Here is a 15445-nt window from a genome sequence, read left to right as displayed (position 1 = left end):
ACTTCATTTAAATTTTTATACAGACAATAACTGAATATATTGGGTTAAGTAAAATTTTTCATTAAAAATTTCACACTTAAGTTGTTAATTTTCTAATACGGCTCTGGTGGGACAGTGACTAAGAGCCCGGCTGTTAAACAATAGGCTGGTAGTTTGAATTCACCAGCTGCTTCTCAGGAATCCTCTAGGGCAGTTCTACTCTGTTCCTATAGACTCGCTAAGAGTCAGAATGGACTTGACAGAAACGGTTAATATGGCTATTAAAACATTTTTAATTAGATCTTTAATTTGCATTATACTTACACAGAACTGTGTTAAGACTCAATGTCTACATTACAAAAAATAAAAGAAGACAAACTAATTATAACAAAATTATGACAAAACAAATACAGTGAATCCTGTGACAGCTGGAACTCAATGGGGCTGCCTTGTTTTCTGAGTCTCTGACAGGTTTCTGACTTTCACAGGTTCTGGCTGTCACAGGTTTTAATGTATCAGAATGCTGAATATTTTAGCATTTTACAAGATAATCAGGAGAATGTTTCTGTGTAAGACAGATTTACAAACAAAAAGGCAATGTGGAAATCTTATTTTGATACTAATTTCAAAAAACCAAACAACTATAATAGATACTTAATGAATAGGTAGAAAACTTTTCATTACTTGTAAGGAACAGCAATGATATGGGTTTTTTTGGTAGGAAACTGGCCTTATTTGTACGAGATGCATGCTTATATTAAAGGGTGAAGTAAATGTCTGCAACTGAACATTGGTTGTTTCATCAGAATAATTTATGTATATGGAAAAATTCCTTATACTTATAAAGCCTCCCTCCACTGTGAATTTTTATACGATTAGTGAGGTTTCAGAATGCACAAGGGAATTCCCATATTCCAGGTATTCAAAATATTTCTCTTCAGGGTGATTTCTTTATGTATTTATTAGGGGATGAGAAATAACAAAATGCATTCCCACATTCCTTACATTCATGAAGTCTCCCCCACTGTGAGATTATTTATGTTCAGTAAGCACTAGAAACTGACAAAAGGCTTTTCCACATTCCTTACGTAAGACTTCTTTCCACTATGAATCCTTTAATGCGCAGTGAGATGTGAGGACTGATGAAAGGTTTTACACATTCCTTACATTCGTAAGACCTCTCTCCATTATGAGTTCTTATATACTCAATGAGGTCTGAGGGGTAACTAAAACCTTTCTCAGGTTGGCTTACACGTACACAGACTCTCACCACTTTGAGTCCTCGTATGTGCAGTGAGGTGTGAGGACCAAATAAACGCTTTGCCACATTCCTTACATTTACAGGGCCTTCCTCTACAGTGAGTTCTCATACGTGTAGCAAAGTGTGAGGACCAACTAAAGGCTCTGCCGCATTGCTTACATTCAAAAGTCCTCCCTCTACAGTGAGTTATATGTGTAGTGAGGTGCGAGGATGGACTAAAGGTTTTGCCACAGTTTTTACATTTTACTCTCTCCACTGTAAGTTCTTTTATGTGCGAGTTCTGATGACTGACTACACTCGTACCCACATTCCTTACATTCATAAGGCCTCTCTCTGCTGAGTTCTTATATGTGACTTAAAATATGATGACTGACGAAAGGCTTTCCCACGTTCTTTAAATTCATAAGGCTTCTCTCCATAGTGAGTTATCACGTGTGTAGTGAGGTGTGAGTACTGATTAAAGGCCTTCCCACATTCCTTACATTCATAAGGCCTCTCACCAGTGTGAATTCTCATATGTCTACGAAGGTTTGAGGAAGAACTAACAACTCTGCCGCATTCCTTACATTCATTAGACACCTCTCCATTGTGAATTTTTATATGTACAGTGCGGTCTGGGGACCAACGAAAGGCTTTCCCACATTCCTTACATTCATAAGGCCTCTCACCAGTGTGAATTCTCATATGTTTACGAAGCTTTGAGGAAGAACTAAAAACTTTGCCGCATTCCTTACATTCATTAGGCTTCCCTCCACTGTGAATTTTTATATGTACAGTGAGGTCTGAGGACCTACGAAAGGCTTTCCCACATTCTTTACATTCATAAGGCTTCTCTCCATAGTGAGTTATCACGTGTGTAGCGAGGTGTGAGTACTGATTAAAGGCCTTCCCACATTTTGTACATTCATAAGGCCTCTCACCAGTGTGAATTCTCCTATGTCTACGAAGGTTTGAGGAACAATTAAAAACTTTGCCGCATTCCTTACATTCATTAGGCTTCCCTCCACTGTGAATTTTTATATGTACAGTGAGGTGTGAGGACCGAATAAATGTTTTGCCACATTCCTTACATTCATAAGGCCTCTCTCCACTGTGAATTCTTTTATGTTCAGTGAAGTGTGAAGACTGACTAAAGGCTTTCCCACATTCCTTGCATTCATAAGGCCTCTCGCCACTGTGAGTTCTCATATGTCTACGAAGGTTTGAGGGATGACGAACAGCTTTGCCGCATTCTTTACATTCATAAAGCCTCTCTCCACGGTGAATTCTTATATGTGCAGTGAGGTCTGAGGACTGACTAAAAGCTTTCTCGCGTTCCTTACATTTATAAGCCCTCTCTCCATGGTGAGTTCTCATATGCCTACTGAAGCTTGAGGAATAACAAAAGGCTTTGCCACATTCCTTACATTTATACAGCCTCTCTCCACTGTGAGTTCTTATATGTGCAGTGAGGTCTGAGGGCCGACTAAAGGCTTTCACACAATCCTTACATTCATAAAGCATCAATACACTGTGAGTTCTCATATGTCTAGCAAGGTCTGAGGGACGACTAAAGGTTTTGCTGCATTCCTTACATTCATACATCCTCTCTCCACTGTGAATTTTTATAGGTGCAGTGAGGTCTGAGGACCAACTGAAGTCTTTCCCACATTCCTTACATACAAAAAGCCTTTCTCCACTGTGAATTCCTCCATGTGCAGTGAGGTCTGAACGCTGATTAAAGGCTTTCCCACATTCCTTACATTTATAATCCCTCTCTCCAGTGTGAGCTCTCATATGCCTAGTGAAACCTGAGTAATGACAAAAGTCTTTGCTGCATTCCTTACATTTATAAACCCTCGCTGCATTGTGAGTTCTTACATGAACAATAAGGTCTGAAGACCTAATAAAGGCTTTCCCACATTCCTTACATTTATAAGGCCTCACTCCACTGTGAATTCTCTTATGTCTAGTGAAGCTTGAGGAATAACGAAAGGCTTTGCCACATTCCTTACATTCATACAGTCTCTCTCCACTGTGAGTTCTTATATGTACAGTGAGATAGGAGGACCGACTAAAGGATTTGCCACATTCTTTACATTCATAGAGTTTCCCTCTAGTAAAAGTCCTCACAGGAGTGCGGAGGTGAGAGGGACAACTGCAGGCTTCTCCACATTCTTTTCCCTGATAGGCACTGGATCCAGAGTGGGAGCTCATATGATGCTTAAGTGAGGAATGAACAATCAAGGATCTTTCACACTCAAAGCATTCAGAGGGATATGCTTCCACTGGAGATCTCTGGAACATGAAAAGATTTGGAATCCGACTGAAGGTCTGTTCACGTTGATTGTCTTCATTAGTTTCACAGATGTTCTCTACCATATGTTTTCTCTTAAAAACAGACAGCATGCTGTTGGAGAAAAATTTATTACCGTTTCACCATCACCATACACAGTAAACATGTATTTTTTTTGCCCTGCATTGTCTCATGACTCAAAGATTAAATCATCTGGCAGAGCTGTTACCATTATCTTCACTGTGTTTCTAAAATATGGGGCTTTCTCATAATTGTACATTAGGGAAATATATCTCAAAAATTCAATACCTGACCCACATTTATGAAAATACTGTACTGTGAAAGTTCTGTGAACACACAATATTAGAACTCATTTATATACATATATAAGATACGAGGATAGCACAAAAGGTTTGCACCCTACTAGAATCTAAACGTTGGTGGTTCCAACACACCCAGTAGGACTGCTATGAGTCGCAATAGATTCGATGGCAACGGGTTTACAATACATATGTGTGTGTGTCTGGGTGTGTGTGTGCACGCACATATGTGTGTATGCTTTCAAAACCCTATGGGGTAGCTCTACACTGTCCTATAGGATCGCTATGTTCGAGTCAGAACAGAATCCAAACCAAAGGGACTATGTATACATATATACGCATATTAAATGTATGTGTGTACATGTGTGTTTGTGTATATATACTTGTTGTAAGGCGCTGCTGAGTCAGTCAACTGGACCTCCAGGTGACCCCATATAAAAGAACAGAAGTGCCCCATAGGATTTTCCATGTTACAATTATTATGGAAGCATACAGCAGATATTTACCCTGCACAGCCACTAGGTAGGTTCAAATTGCCAATCTTTTAGTTAGCAGTGGAGTGCTCAAACATTTGTGCCACTTACACTCCTTATATAAATACTTTAATGCCATGATACCTTTTTAGGGCTGTCTCCTGAAGCACTGCTGTATCTCGAGTGAATGTCACTCACCTCACATGCATTTTCTGGTTGTAATTCTGATCTTCAACGCCATGCAGTTTGCAGACTTCTCCTACCATGGAGGACCAGGTGTCATTTTTCACAAATCGTACCACTGTAATTTCAGGGAAGAGATTTTCTCCATCATTATGGTTTTGAGAAACTGCCCCAATGGTTTCAAACATGAAACAAAAAGGAAAGCAATTACTCAGAGGGAAAAGCTAGCTGTTTCAGTACTTTGGCAATGGTCAAAAAGGTATTCACTAGGAAATGCTTCCATGAAGATTGGGAGTGATGGTACAATAAACAGGGTGTAATTACAAGAGCGAAGTAGAAAGGCACTGGACACAATGCACATAGAATATTAAAAGCGGAAAGGGGGACAGTCTTTCTCCATGAACACAGGTGTGGTAGGATTGATGAAAGTCAGAAAAGCAAGCACAAGTATCTGTGAAGTCCATACTCTTCAAGCCAAATGAGACGTTTTCTAACTGATTTACTCCAATCTCATTCCCTCCATGCAGACCTTGTCCGTCAAAGGATTCTTGCTTCCTGGTACCCCCTGACACAGTAGAGTTGGATGAGTGCTACCTGCAGGCTACTTAGGTGTCCCTATTGCTACTCTGGAAGAACAAATGGGTGTGGCTGACATGGTGCTCATGGAGGAGTATAATGTGGGATGACAGGGAAGAGCAATGAACACTTCCCTGAGACTGAACCAATACTTTGGTCCTCAGGGTCTCTCTTGATGATCAGGTATGAACTTATTTATAGCAAATTAATAATGGCATACTTATAATGAACAAAGTAAGAAGGTTTACAAGGTCCCAGACCCTAAATATTCTCTCTGGGCACCAAAGAAACCCCTGAAGTCAGTGCTCACACTTGTACTATTTAGAGCCTTAAGGCTTTAACCACAACTGAAATGAGAAGCCAATTTAATACACAACACCTTGTATTCACTGGGAAGCCAGGATATGAATACTCCAGAGAGCAAATGAACATACCTGTTTTATTTAACAATGTATTCCCATTTCTCAGCTCACATACTGGAGTTACATCTATGATTATGACATATCTGACCACTCAAACCAAAAAAAACCAAGCTCACTGCCGTCAAGTTGATTCTGACTCATAGCAACTCTATAGGACAGAGTAGAACTGCCCCATAGAGTTTCCAAGGGGCCCCTGGCAGATTCGAACTGCCAACCTCTTGGTTAGCAGCTGTAGCACTTAACCACTACACCACCAGTGTTTCCAATTGACCACTAAAGAATAAATTTTAAAAAAATGAAGCCACTCATACCTAGCGAGGTCAGGTTTCTGAAGGTTTCCATCATCACATCTCTGTAGAGTTTCCTCTGAGAAAGATCCAGCAGTGCCCACTCTTCCTGGGTAAAGTCCACAGCCACATCCTCAACAGCCACTGAGTCCTAAAACATTCCAAATTTTCTAGCTCATCAAGGTGCCAAGTACTCCAAAGTGTGTGTAAGGAAAGGTCAGACTCACGGGCCTGGGGAACAGAGACAGTATGGGGGTCTGACAAAGGGTTCTGTGTTCTACTAAGGTTACTCCAGGGTTTGGCCATCAGCCTCATCCCTTCAGTATCTACTTTCACTTTCTCCCTAATTGCATCCTGTCTCCTACACTTAACAATACTTTTACTGCAATGAAGTTATCTCCCCCACAGTTTGACTGCAACCACTTCCATTCTCATTGCTCTCCATCTTTATGTTTATAACAGTCGGAACACTTAGCATAAATTGGAGAACTCTTCTAAAATGAAGCCTTATTTCTACATTTAGACGATCTTTCCATTGTAGGAAAAAAAAAAAAAGTTCAGCTCCCTGCAGAGGACCCAGAAGAACATTTGACAGAACAAGCAGCACAGGGTGAAAGCATGATGAGATAATAATAATAACCACGAAACACTGCAGGACTGGCAGTTTTTCCTTTTGCCCCTCATCAGCCATGAAAGGCCTAGTGGCCTAGACAAATCTGAAACCGAGAGCTATGAGCTTGCAGTATTTTTTTAAGGAACTCCTGGTGATTAAGAGCTGACAGGATCACCAGCTGAAAACGGAATATTATTTTGGGGCATTATAATCTCTTACATGTCTGTCATGTAGTTTTCACTGCCGCGCTATTATGCAGTCTGTCCTTTCATGGAGACAGGCAATACTATTACAAAGGTAAACTGAGAGAGCGGGGCCAAGAAGGCAGACTAGTCAGATGCTTCTGGTGATCCCTCTTACTACAAATGCCGAATAACAAGTGAAATTATTACATATATATCAAGCTGGGAGCCCAGTACATCAAAAGCAAAGTTAGGAAATCGGACTGAGCAGCAGGAGGAGGAAGAGATGGATCAGAAGGGACAAGGAGTTGCAGGAGCTGACTCGGTGGAAACCAGGGCCCCTCAGGCACAATCACCTGGAGTGACAGCAGTGGCGCTGCCGGGAGCATTCGTGACGCAGTTTCCTTGCAGAGACAGCAAGCCACACAGTCTACTCACATCTCCAGAACCAGAGAAGGACGGTATTCTCGGTAAAAGCTAAGCACTTGTGTTTGTTACCATGCCTCCAGCCTCCGAGCCAGTTTTCACTGGCTGTTGATTTCCCTAGACCTGAGATGGGTCCTGCTATGAACCCTGAGGCATTCTCCCGGCCTTGGAGAGGGAAAAAATTAACAATTGGGGGAAAAGATAATCTGCCAGCTCCCCTAAGCTGGGGAGCTCAGGACAGAAGCAGCTCTTGCCCAAGCACAAATGGTATGCGGACTTTGAATACCTTTCACCCCTGCATGGACCTGTGTGGGCCCATTTCAGGAGATTAGGCCCTTGTTACTGCAACAGTGTATGTGCTTGACATCTGACATCAATTGTTTCAGCTGTGTGGTGGAGAGGTGTGTTTTTTATGTTTGACACTGCTTAACCTATTAAACAGGATTCTCACCTATCCACGTCAGGGGCCTTAGTACTGGTGGCTACACCTGCCTCATCTAGCCACCCACGAAGGGGTCCAAGGATAACTGGTGCCTCCCAGTCCTTACAACAAAAATCACTAGGTGCACATCATCTGGCTGCAGAATCCACCCACTTGTGCTCTGTAGAGTATATGGATGCACTTTGCTCACGGGCACTCAAGGGGACAGTTGCCAGCCACCTGCCTTATTCAGAGCATGACCCCCTGCTGCAACCAGATACCTGTGTCTACACCAATCACCACTTCCCCTCTAAAACTGTAAGACAGAGCCTGTACCAAACACTTGATAACCAAATACCTGAACACCTGAGTTGAACTGATACAAAAAAAGTGAATGAACTCCTAGGCTCATACACCTGGTAGCAGCTCTAGCCCTCTGATGACAGGTGGTTAGAGCTTCAAAGGTGGAAGTAATCAAGCTAGATCACTCAAGCAGCCTATCTGGGCATATGAAAACAAACCAAAGCAAGAAGCTACAATACAACAAGCAAACAGAAAATAAATTAATTCAATAACTTATCGACAGCTCAGAGACAACACTCATTATCAAAACACATAAAGAAGCAGAACACGATTGCTTCAACAAGCTCTCAAAACAAATAATCAAGGAGTCTTTCAGATGAAGATGTATTCATGGAATTACCAGACATAAGCTACAAACGATTAATATACAGAACTCTTCAAGAGATCAAGAAGGAGAGCGTGCAAAATGTGGAACAAGCCACGGAAAACAGATAAAGCAGTCGAAGAAATTAAAAAGGTTATTCAACAGCATAATTAAAAATTTAACAGGATACAAGAATTCATAGAGAGAGTGACTGCAATCAGAAATTCAGAAGATTAGCAATAAAATTACAGAAGTACACAACTCAATAGAATGACACTGCAGGAGAATCTCAGAATTAGTGAGACTGAAGATGATGGACTTGGTACCAATTTACTCCAAGAAAAATCATTAAAGAATTTAAAAAAATGAAGAAATACCAAGAATCATGTGGGACTCTATCAAGAGAAATAACCTACGAGTGACTGCAGTACCAGAACAGGAAGGGATAACAGAAAATACACAGAGAATTGTTGAAGATTTGTTGGCAGAAAGCTTCTCTGATATAGTGAAAAAGGAGAAGCTATCTATCCAAGATGCTCATTGAACCCCATATAAGGCAGATCTCAAAAGTCAACAAGACACAGTATAACAAACTTGCCAAAACCAAAGATAAAGAGAGAATTTTAAGAGTGGCTCGGGATAAAGGAAAAGCTACCTAAAAAGGAGAGTCAATAAGAATAAGCTCGGACTATTCGGCAGAAACCATGCAGGCAAGAAGGCAAAGGGATGACTTATATAAAGCACTGAGGGAAAAAAATTGCTAGCCAAGAATCATATATCCAACAAAACTGTCTCTCAAATTTGAAGGAGACATTAGGACATTTCCAGATAAAGAGAAGTTTAGGGAATTTGTAAAAACCAAACCAAAACTATAAGAAATACTAAAGGGAGTTCTGTGGTTGGAAAGTCAATAATATCAGACATCACATCAAGACTAGAACACAGAATAGAGCAACCAGATATCAACCGAGATAGGGAAATCACACACACAAAAAACGAAGATTAAAAAAACCCTCAAAACAGCAACAGAGATGTCATCATGTAAAAAAATCACAATGTTAAAACAATAAAAAAAAAAAAATTTTTTTTTTTTCAGAGGGACTAAAAAATGTAGTCATACATCGTTAATATGGAAAGGCAGTCAAGGTGATATAGAGAAATAAAAGTTAGGTTTAAACTTAGGAAAACAGGGGTAAATATTAAGGTAACCAAAAAGGCGATTAACAATCCTATACACCAAAATAAAATGCAAGAAAAGCATAAAAACTCAGTAAAAACAAAATCAACAGCAACAAAATAAGAGGAAAAGACAGTCTATAAATATAAATTACTCAACACAAAAATTAAGTGAAAAATAGAAACTGACAACACACAAAAAAAAAGACATCAACATGACAGCACTAAAGTCGTATCTATCCATAGTTATGTTTAATGTAAGTAGACTAAATGCACCAATAAAGAGACAGAGAGCGCCAGAATGGATAAAAAACATGATCTGCCTATATGCTGCTTATAAGAGACACATCTTAAGCTTAAAGACACAAACTAAACTCAAAGGATGGAAAAAATATAATAAGCAAACAGATACCAAAAAAGAGCAGGAGTGGCAATATTAATTTCTCACAAAATACACTTTAAAGTTAAATTCACCACAGGATAAGGAAGCACACACTATAAACCTTAAAAGGACAATATAACAAGAGGACATAACCTTATTAAATATTTACTCAACCAGTGACAGGGCTTCAAGATACATAAAACAAACTCTAACATCACTGAAAAGTGAGATAGGCAGCTCCACAACAATACTAGGAGACATTAACACACCATTTTCGGTGAAGGACAGAACATCCACAAAGAAGCTCAATAAAGACACGGAAGATCTAAACGCAAAAATCAACCAAATTGACCTCATAGAGATACACAGAACACTCCACCCAACAACACCCAAGTACACTTTCTTTTCCAACACACATGGAACATTCTCTAGCATACACAACATAAACGAAGCCGTGACAGAATCAAAAATACTGAAATACATACAAACCATTTTCTCTGACCATAAAGCCATTAAGTAGAAATCAATAACAGAAAAAGCAGGGAAAAGAAAACAAACACATGGAAACTGAACAACACCCTGCTCAAAAACGGCTGGGTTATAGAAGAAATTAAAGACGGAATAAAGAAATTCATAGAATCCAATGAGAATAAAACACTTTCTATCAGAACCTTTAGGACACAACTAAAGCAGTGCTCAGAGATCAATTTCTACCAATAAGTACATAATCCAAAATGAAAAAAAGGGCCAAAAACAAAGAATTATCCCTACAACTTGAACAAAAAGAGAGCGACAAAAGAAATCCTCAGCCACAGAAGAAAAAAAAAACAATAAAAATTAGAGCAGAATTAAATTAGAAAACAGAAAAACAACTGAAAGAGTTAACAAGACCAAAAGCTGGCTCTTTGAAAAAATTAACAAAATTGATAAACCATTGGCCAGACTGACAAGAGAATAACAGGAAAGAAATAACCCAAGTAAGAAATGAGATGGGTGATATCACAAGAGACCCAACTAAAATTAAAAGATTCATATCAGATTACTAGGAAAAATTATATTCTAACAAATTTGAAAACCTAGAAGAAATAGATGAATTTCTAGAAAGACACTACCTAGCTAAACTAACACAAACAGAGGTACAACAACTAAATAAACACATAACGAAAGAAAAGAATGAAAAGGTAATTTAAAAGCTCCCAAGGAAAAAAAAAACCCCTGGCTCTGACGACTTGACAGGAGAGTCCTGCGAAACTTTCAGAGAAGACTTAACACCACTACTACTAAAGGTATTTCAGAGCATAGGAAAGTATGCAATATTCTCAAACTCACACTACGAAGCCAGCATATCCCTGATAAAAAATAAATAAATAAAGAGACCACAAAAAAAGAAAATTATACACCTATATCCCTCATGAACTTAGATGCAGAAATCCTCAACAAAACTCTAGCCAACAGAATTAAAGAACATACCAAAAATTAATTTACCAGGACCAAGGGGGATTCATACCAGGTATGCAGGGATGGTTCGACCTTAGAAAACCAATCAATGTAACCCATCATATAAATAACACAAAAGACAACAACCACGTGATCTTATCAACTGATGCAGAAAAGGCATTTGACAAAGTCCAAAACACATTCATGATAAAAGGTCTCAGCAAAACAGGAAGAGAAGGAAAATTCCTCAACATAATAAAGGGCCTTTATACAAAGTCAACAACCAACATCATCCTAAATGGAGCGAGCCTGAAAACATTTCCACCGAGAACGGGAACCAGACAAGGACGCCCTTTATTACCATCCTGCCCAGAGCAATTAGGCTAGATAAAGAAATAATGGGCATCCAGAATGTAAGGAAGAAGTAAAAGTATCTCTATTTGCAGATGACATGGTCTTATACACAGAAAACCCTAAAGAAGCCTCACAAAAACTACTGAAACTAACACAAGAATTTAGAAGAGTTATCAGGATACAAGATAAACATACAAAAATTAGTTGGATTCCCCTACACCAACAAAGAGAAAGTCGAAGAGGAAATCACCAAATCAATACCATTTACAGTAGCCCCAAACAAAATAAAATACTTAGAAATAAATCTAACCAGAGATTTAAGAGACCTATAAAATGAAAACTACAAGATACTACCGAGACAAACCTAAAGAGACCTACATAAGTGGAAAAACATCTTGCTCAAGTATAGGAAGACTCAACATTGCAAAAATGGCTATTCTACCAAAAGCAATGTATACATACCATGCAATTCCCATACAAACTCCAACATTTTCTACGGAGATGGAGAAACGAATCACCAACTTCATATGGAAAGGAAAGAGGCCCCGGACAAGTAAAGCATTACTGAAGAAGAAGGACAAAGTGGGAGGCCTCAGACTATCCAGTTTTAGAACATACTTTTTTTTTTTTTTTATACTGCCACAGTACTCAAAACAGCCTGGTACTGGTATAACAAAAGATACGTAGACCAATGGAACAGAATTGAGAAGCCAGACATAAATCCATCCACATATGAGTAGCTGATATTTGACAAAGGCCCTAAGTCAGTTAAATGGGGAAAAGACAATCTCTTTAACAGATGGTGCTGGCGTAACTGGATATCCACCAGCAAAAAAATGAAACAAGACCCATACCTCACACCATGCACAAAAACTAACTCAAAATACATTAAAGAACGAAATATAAAAGCTAAAACAATAAAGATTGTGGAAGAAAAAATAGGGACAACACTAGCCCTAATACACAGCACAAACAGTATAGAAAACATTACTAACAACGCACAAACACTAGAAGAGAAACTTGACAACTGGGAGCTCCTAAAAATCAAACACCTATGCTCATCCAAAGACTTCACCAAAAGAGTAAAAAGATTACCTACAGACTGGAAGAAAGTTTTTAGCTACGCCATTTCCGATCAGTGTCTGATCTTTACAATCTAAATGATATTGCAAAAACAAACAACAAAAAGACAAATAACCCAATTTAAAAATGGGCAAAGGATATGAACAGGCACTTCACCAGAGAAGACATACAGGCAGCTAACAGATATATGAGAAAATGCTCAGGATCATTAGCCATTAGAGAAATGGAAATGAAAACTGCAATGAGATACGCTCGCACTCAAACAAGGCTGGCATTAATCCAAAAACACAAAATAATAAATGTTAGAGAGGTTGCAGAGAGACTGGAACACTTCTACACTACTGGTGGGAATGTAAAATGGTACAACCACTTAGGAAATCGATTTCGTACTTCCTTAAAAAGCTAGAAAGAGAACTACCATAGGATCCAGAAATCCCACTCCTTGGAATATATGCTAGAGAGATAAGAGCCTTTACGTGAACAGATATATACACACCTATGTTCACTGCAGCACTGTTTACAACAGCAAAAAGACAGAAGCAACCAAGGCGCCCATCAATGGGTGAATGCATAAATAAATTATGGTGTATTCACACAGTGGAATACTACTCATCAATAAAGAACAAGGATGGATTCGTGAAACATTTCATAACATGGAGGAATCTAGAAGGCATTATGCTGGGTGAAATTAGTAAGCTGAAAAGGACAAATATTGTATGAGACCACTATGACAAGAACTCAAGAAATAGTTTAAACACAGACAGAACTATTCTTTGATGGTTATGGGGGGGGCAGGAGAGACAGAGAGGGGTATTCACTAATTAGGTAGTACACAAGAACCACTTTAGGTAAAGGGAAAGACAAAACATAAAACAGGAGAGGTCAGCACAACTGGACTAAACCAAAAGCAAAGAAGTTTCCTGAATAAACCAAACACTTCAAAGGCCAGGTAGCAGGGACAGGTGTCTACAGACCATGGTTTCAGGGGACATCTAGTTCAACTGGCATAATAAAATCTATTAAGAAAACATTCTGCATTTCACTTTGGTGAGTGGCGACTAGGGTCTTAAATGTTACCAAGCAGCTAAGATGCATAAATTGGTCTCAACCCACATGGGGCAAAGGAGAATGAAGAACACCAAAAACACAAGATAATTATGAACCCAAGACACAGAAAGGGCCACATAAATCAGAGACTACATCAGCCTGAGATCAGAGGAACCAGATAGTGTCCAGCTACAACCAATGCCTGTCCTGACAGGAAACACAACAGAGAATCTCTAATGGAGCAGAAGTCCAGTGGGATGCAGAACTCAAATCCTCATAAAAAGACCAGACTTAGTGGTCTGACCGAGACTGGAAGGACTCCAGAGGTCATGGTACTCAGACCTTCTGTTAGCCCAGGACTGGAATCACTCCCAAAGCCAGCTTTTCAGACAGGGATTGGACTGGACTATAAAACAGAAAATGATACTGGTGAGGAGTGAACTTCTTGGCTCAAGTAGACACATGAGACTATCTGGGCAGCTCTTGTCTGGAGGGGAGAAGAGAAGGCAGAGGGGGGCAGAAGCGAGGTGAATGGACACAGAGAATACAGGGTAGGGAAAAGCAGTGTACTGTCTTACTAGCAAGGTGTATATACATTTTTTTTTATGAGAGATTGACTAGATTTGAAACTTTCACTTAAAGCACAATAAAAAAAGATAAATGGAGCTGAGGTGAGACACCAGAAACAAGAAAATGCAGGTATCATCACAATTTTCAAACTTTGAGACCTAAACCTACTGTACAGCAATTACTAGTGACTGCTCTCCACTCAACACACATACACCCTGACACCTACACAAACACACACAAGTTTTATAGTGTGACAAAGAGCCCAATCACTGAACAATCAGAATGGCATTGTTTGTTGACCATGAACAAGAGGTTAAAATTCACGTTTTCTAATAAGTTCACTGAAGTACAGGGGATGTAGTTGAACTGCTTCTGCATCCTAGGAAAGAGAGACTTACACACCAATCCTCTAGACGCTCCACTCCAAATTCTTCTCTCATGTGCAGCCCTGGGAATGCGCACAAGCATGACGACCTGAACCCTGACCGCTGGCAGCCTCTGAGCTGTAGGCCGGTGTCTGTAAAACAGCATCAACCCTTTGGCTCCCACATGTAGCGAGGACACAAAAGGCTTCTACACCGCACTGCTGCTGCTGCAGTTTTACTGAACAGTCAAGCAGCTGTAGAACAGATAAGCTATGGGGTGAATTGAGCTGTCAAGGTCATCACCTAATCAATCCAGGTATGATAATATGACAACAAACTCTGATCTAGTACCACATTCCAAGCCTCCTCCACTGCTGTGGACCAGGCTACACATGTTAAAGCCATCAAAAGCCCTAACTTCCATTCCTACAATATGTTCATGATAAAATGTTGCAATTATCGAGCAACTAGGATATTTTAAGGGATTTGCAAAAAGCTTTCAGCACACCAGTTCATTTATTCCTCATGGCTCTCCTAAGCAGATATTGCTTCCGACAGGCTACAGTCAAGAAAAGTTACAACGTATTAATCACATGCTCAGTGTCGCCCAAATGATATGCCGCTGAGCCAGAGTCACAATGCAGGCCTAGGTGTGTGAGACTAGTATCCTCCCTGACACCTCCCTTTCTGTTCCTATACCTTCAGTGTGCTTGTTATTCTAGCTGTTAATCCTCAATTACATGGGTGATCTTGAGCCTACTGGGTAGCAGGGAGGGGAGACAAAGGAAACATCCTATTCAGTTCAGACAACCTGGATCAACTTCTCCTGGCAGAGCCCTGTGTTTCAGGCATTACTGCTTTCCTTCAGCCCTTATATTTGGCTCTTTCATTTATTAAAACTGATTTATGTAATACTGACACAGAGCCTACTTCAATTGGCCAAACC

At 39.7% G+C, this 15445-nt stretch overlaps 2 protein-coding genes across 4 annotated transcripts in view; both read right to left on the bottom strand.

Moving 5' to 3' along the window:
* LOC126070537 (zinc finger protein 420-like) overlaps positions 1-15445 on the bottom strand; it is a 406055-nt gene that overhangs the window by 295939 nt on the left and 94671 nt on the right. The window lies entirely within an intron of this gene.
* Positions 748-4810, bottom strand: LOC126070539 (zinc finger protein 345-like). Its single transcript, XM_049874812.1, has 2 exons — positions 4507-4810; positions 748-3629 (listed from the first exon to the last, which is right to left on the bottom strand). Exons 1-2 carry the CDS (start codon positions 4677-4679, stop codon positions 1559-1561), a joined length of 2244 nt encoding a protein of 747 aa, XP_049730769.1. The 5' UTR covers positions 4680-4810; the 3' UTR covers positions 748-1558.

Source organism: Elephas maximus, chromosome 2 (assembly GCF_024166365.1).
Source record: "Elephas maximus indicus isolate mEleMax1 chromosome 2, mEleMax1 primary haplotype, whole genome shotgun sequence".
Taxonomy (NCBI): Eukaryota; Metazoa; Chordata; class Mammalia; order Proboscidea; family Elephantidae; genus Elephas; species Elephas maximus.
The sequence above is the reverse complement of the archived record's forward strand: the minus strand, read 5'-3'. Positions and strand labels throughout refer to the sequence as shown.

Excerpts from the sequence above, each read along its gene's own strand:
- LOC126070539 (XM_049874812.1), bottom strand. The coding sequence starts at position 4,679 with ATGTTTGAAACCATTGGGGCAGTTTCTCAAAACCATAATGATGGAGAA. Across the intron at positions 3,630-4,506 it reads AACCAGAAAATGCATGTGAG|CATGCTGTCTGTTTTTAAGA; the intron begins GTGAGTGACATT and ends TTTCTCCAACAG.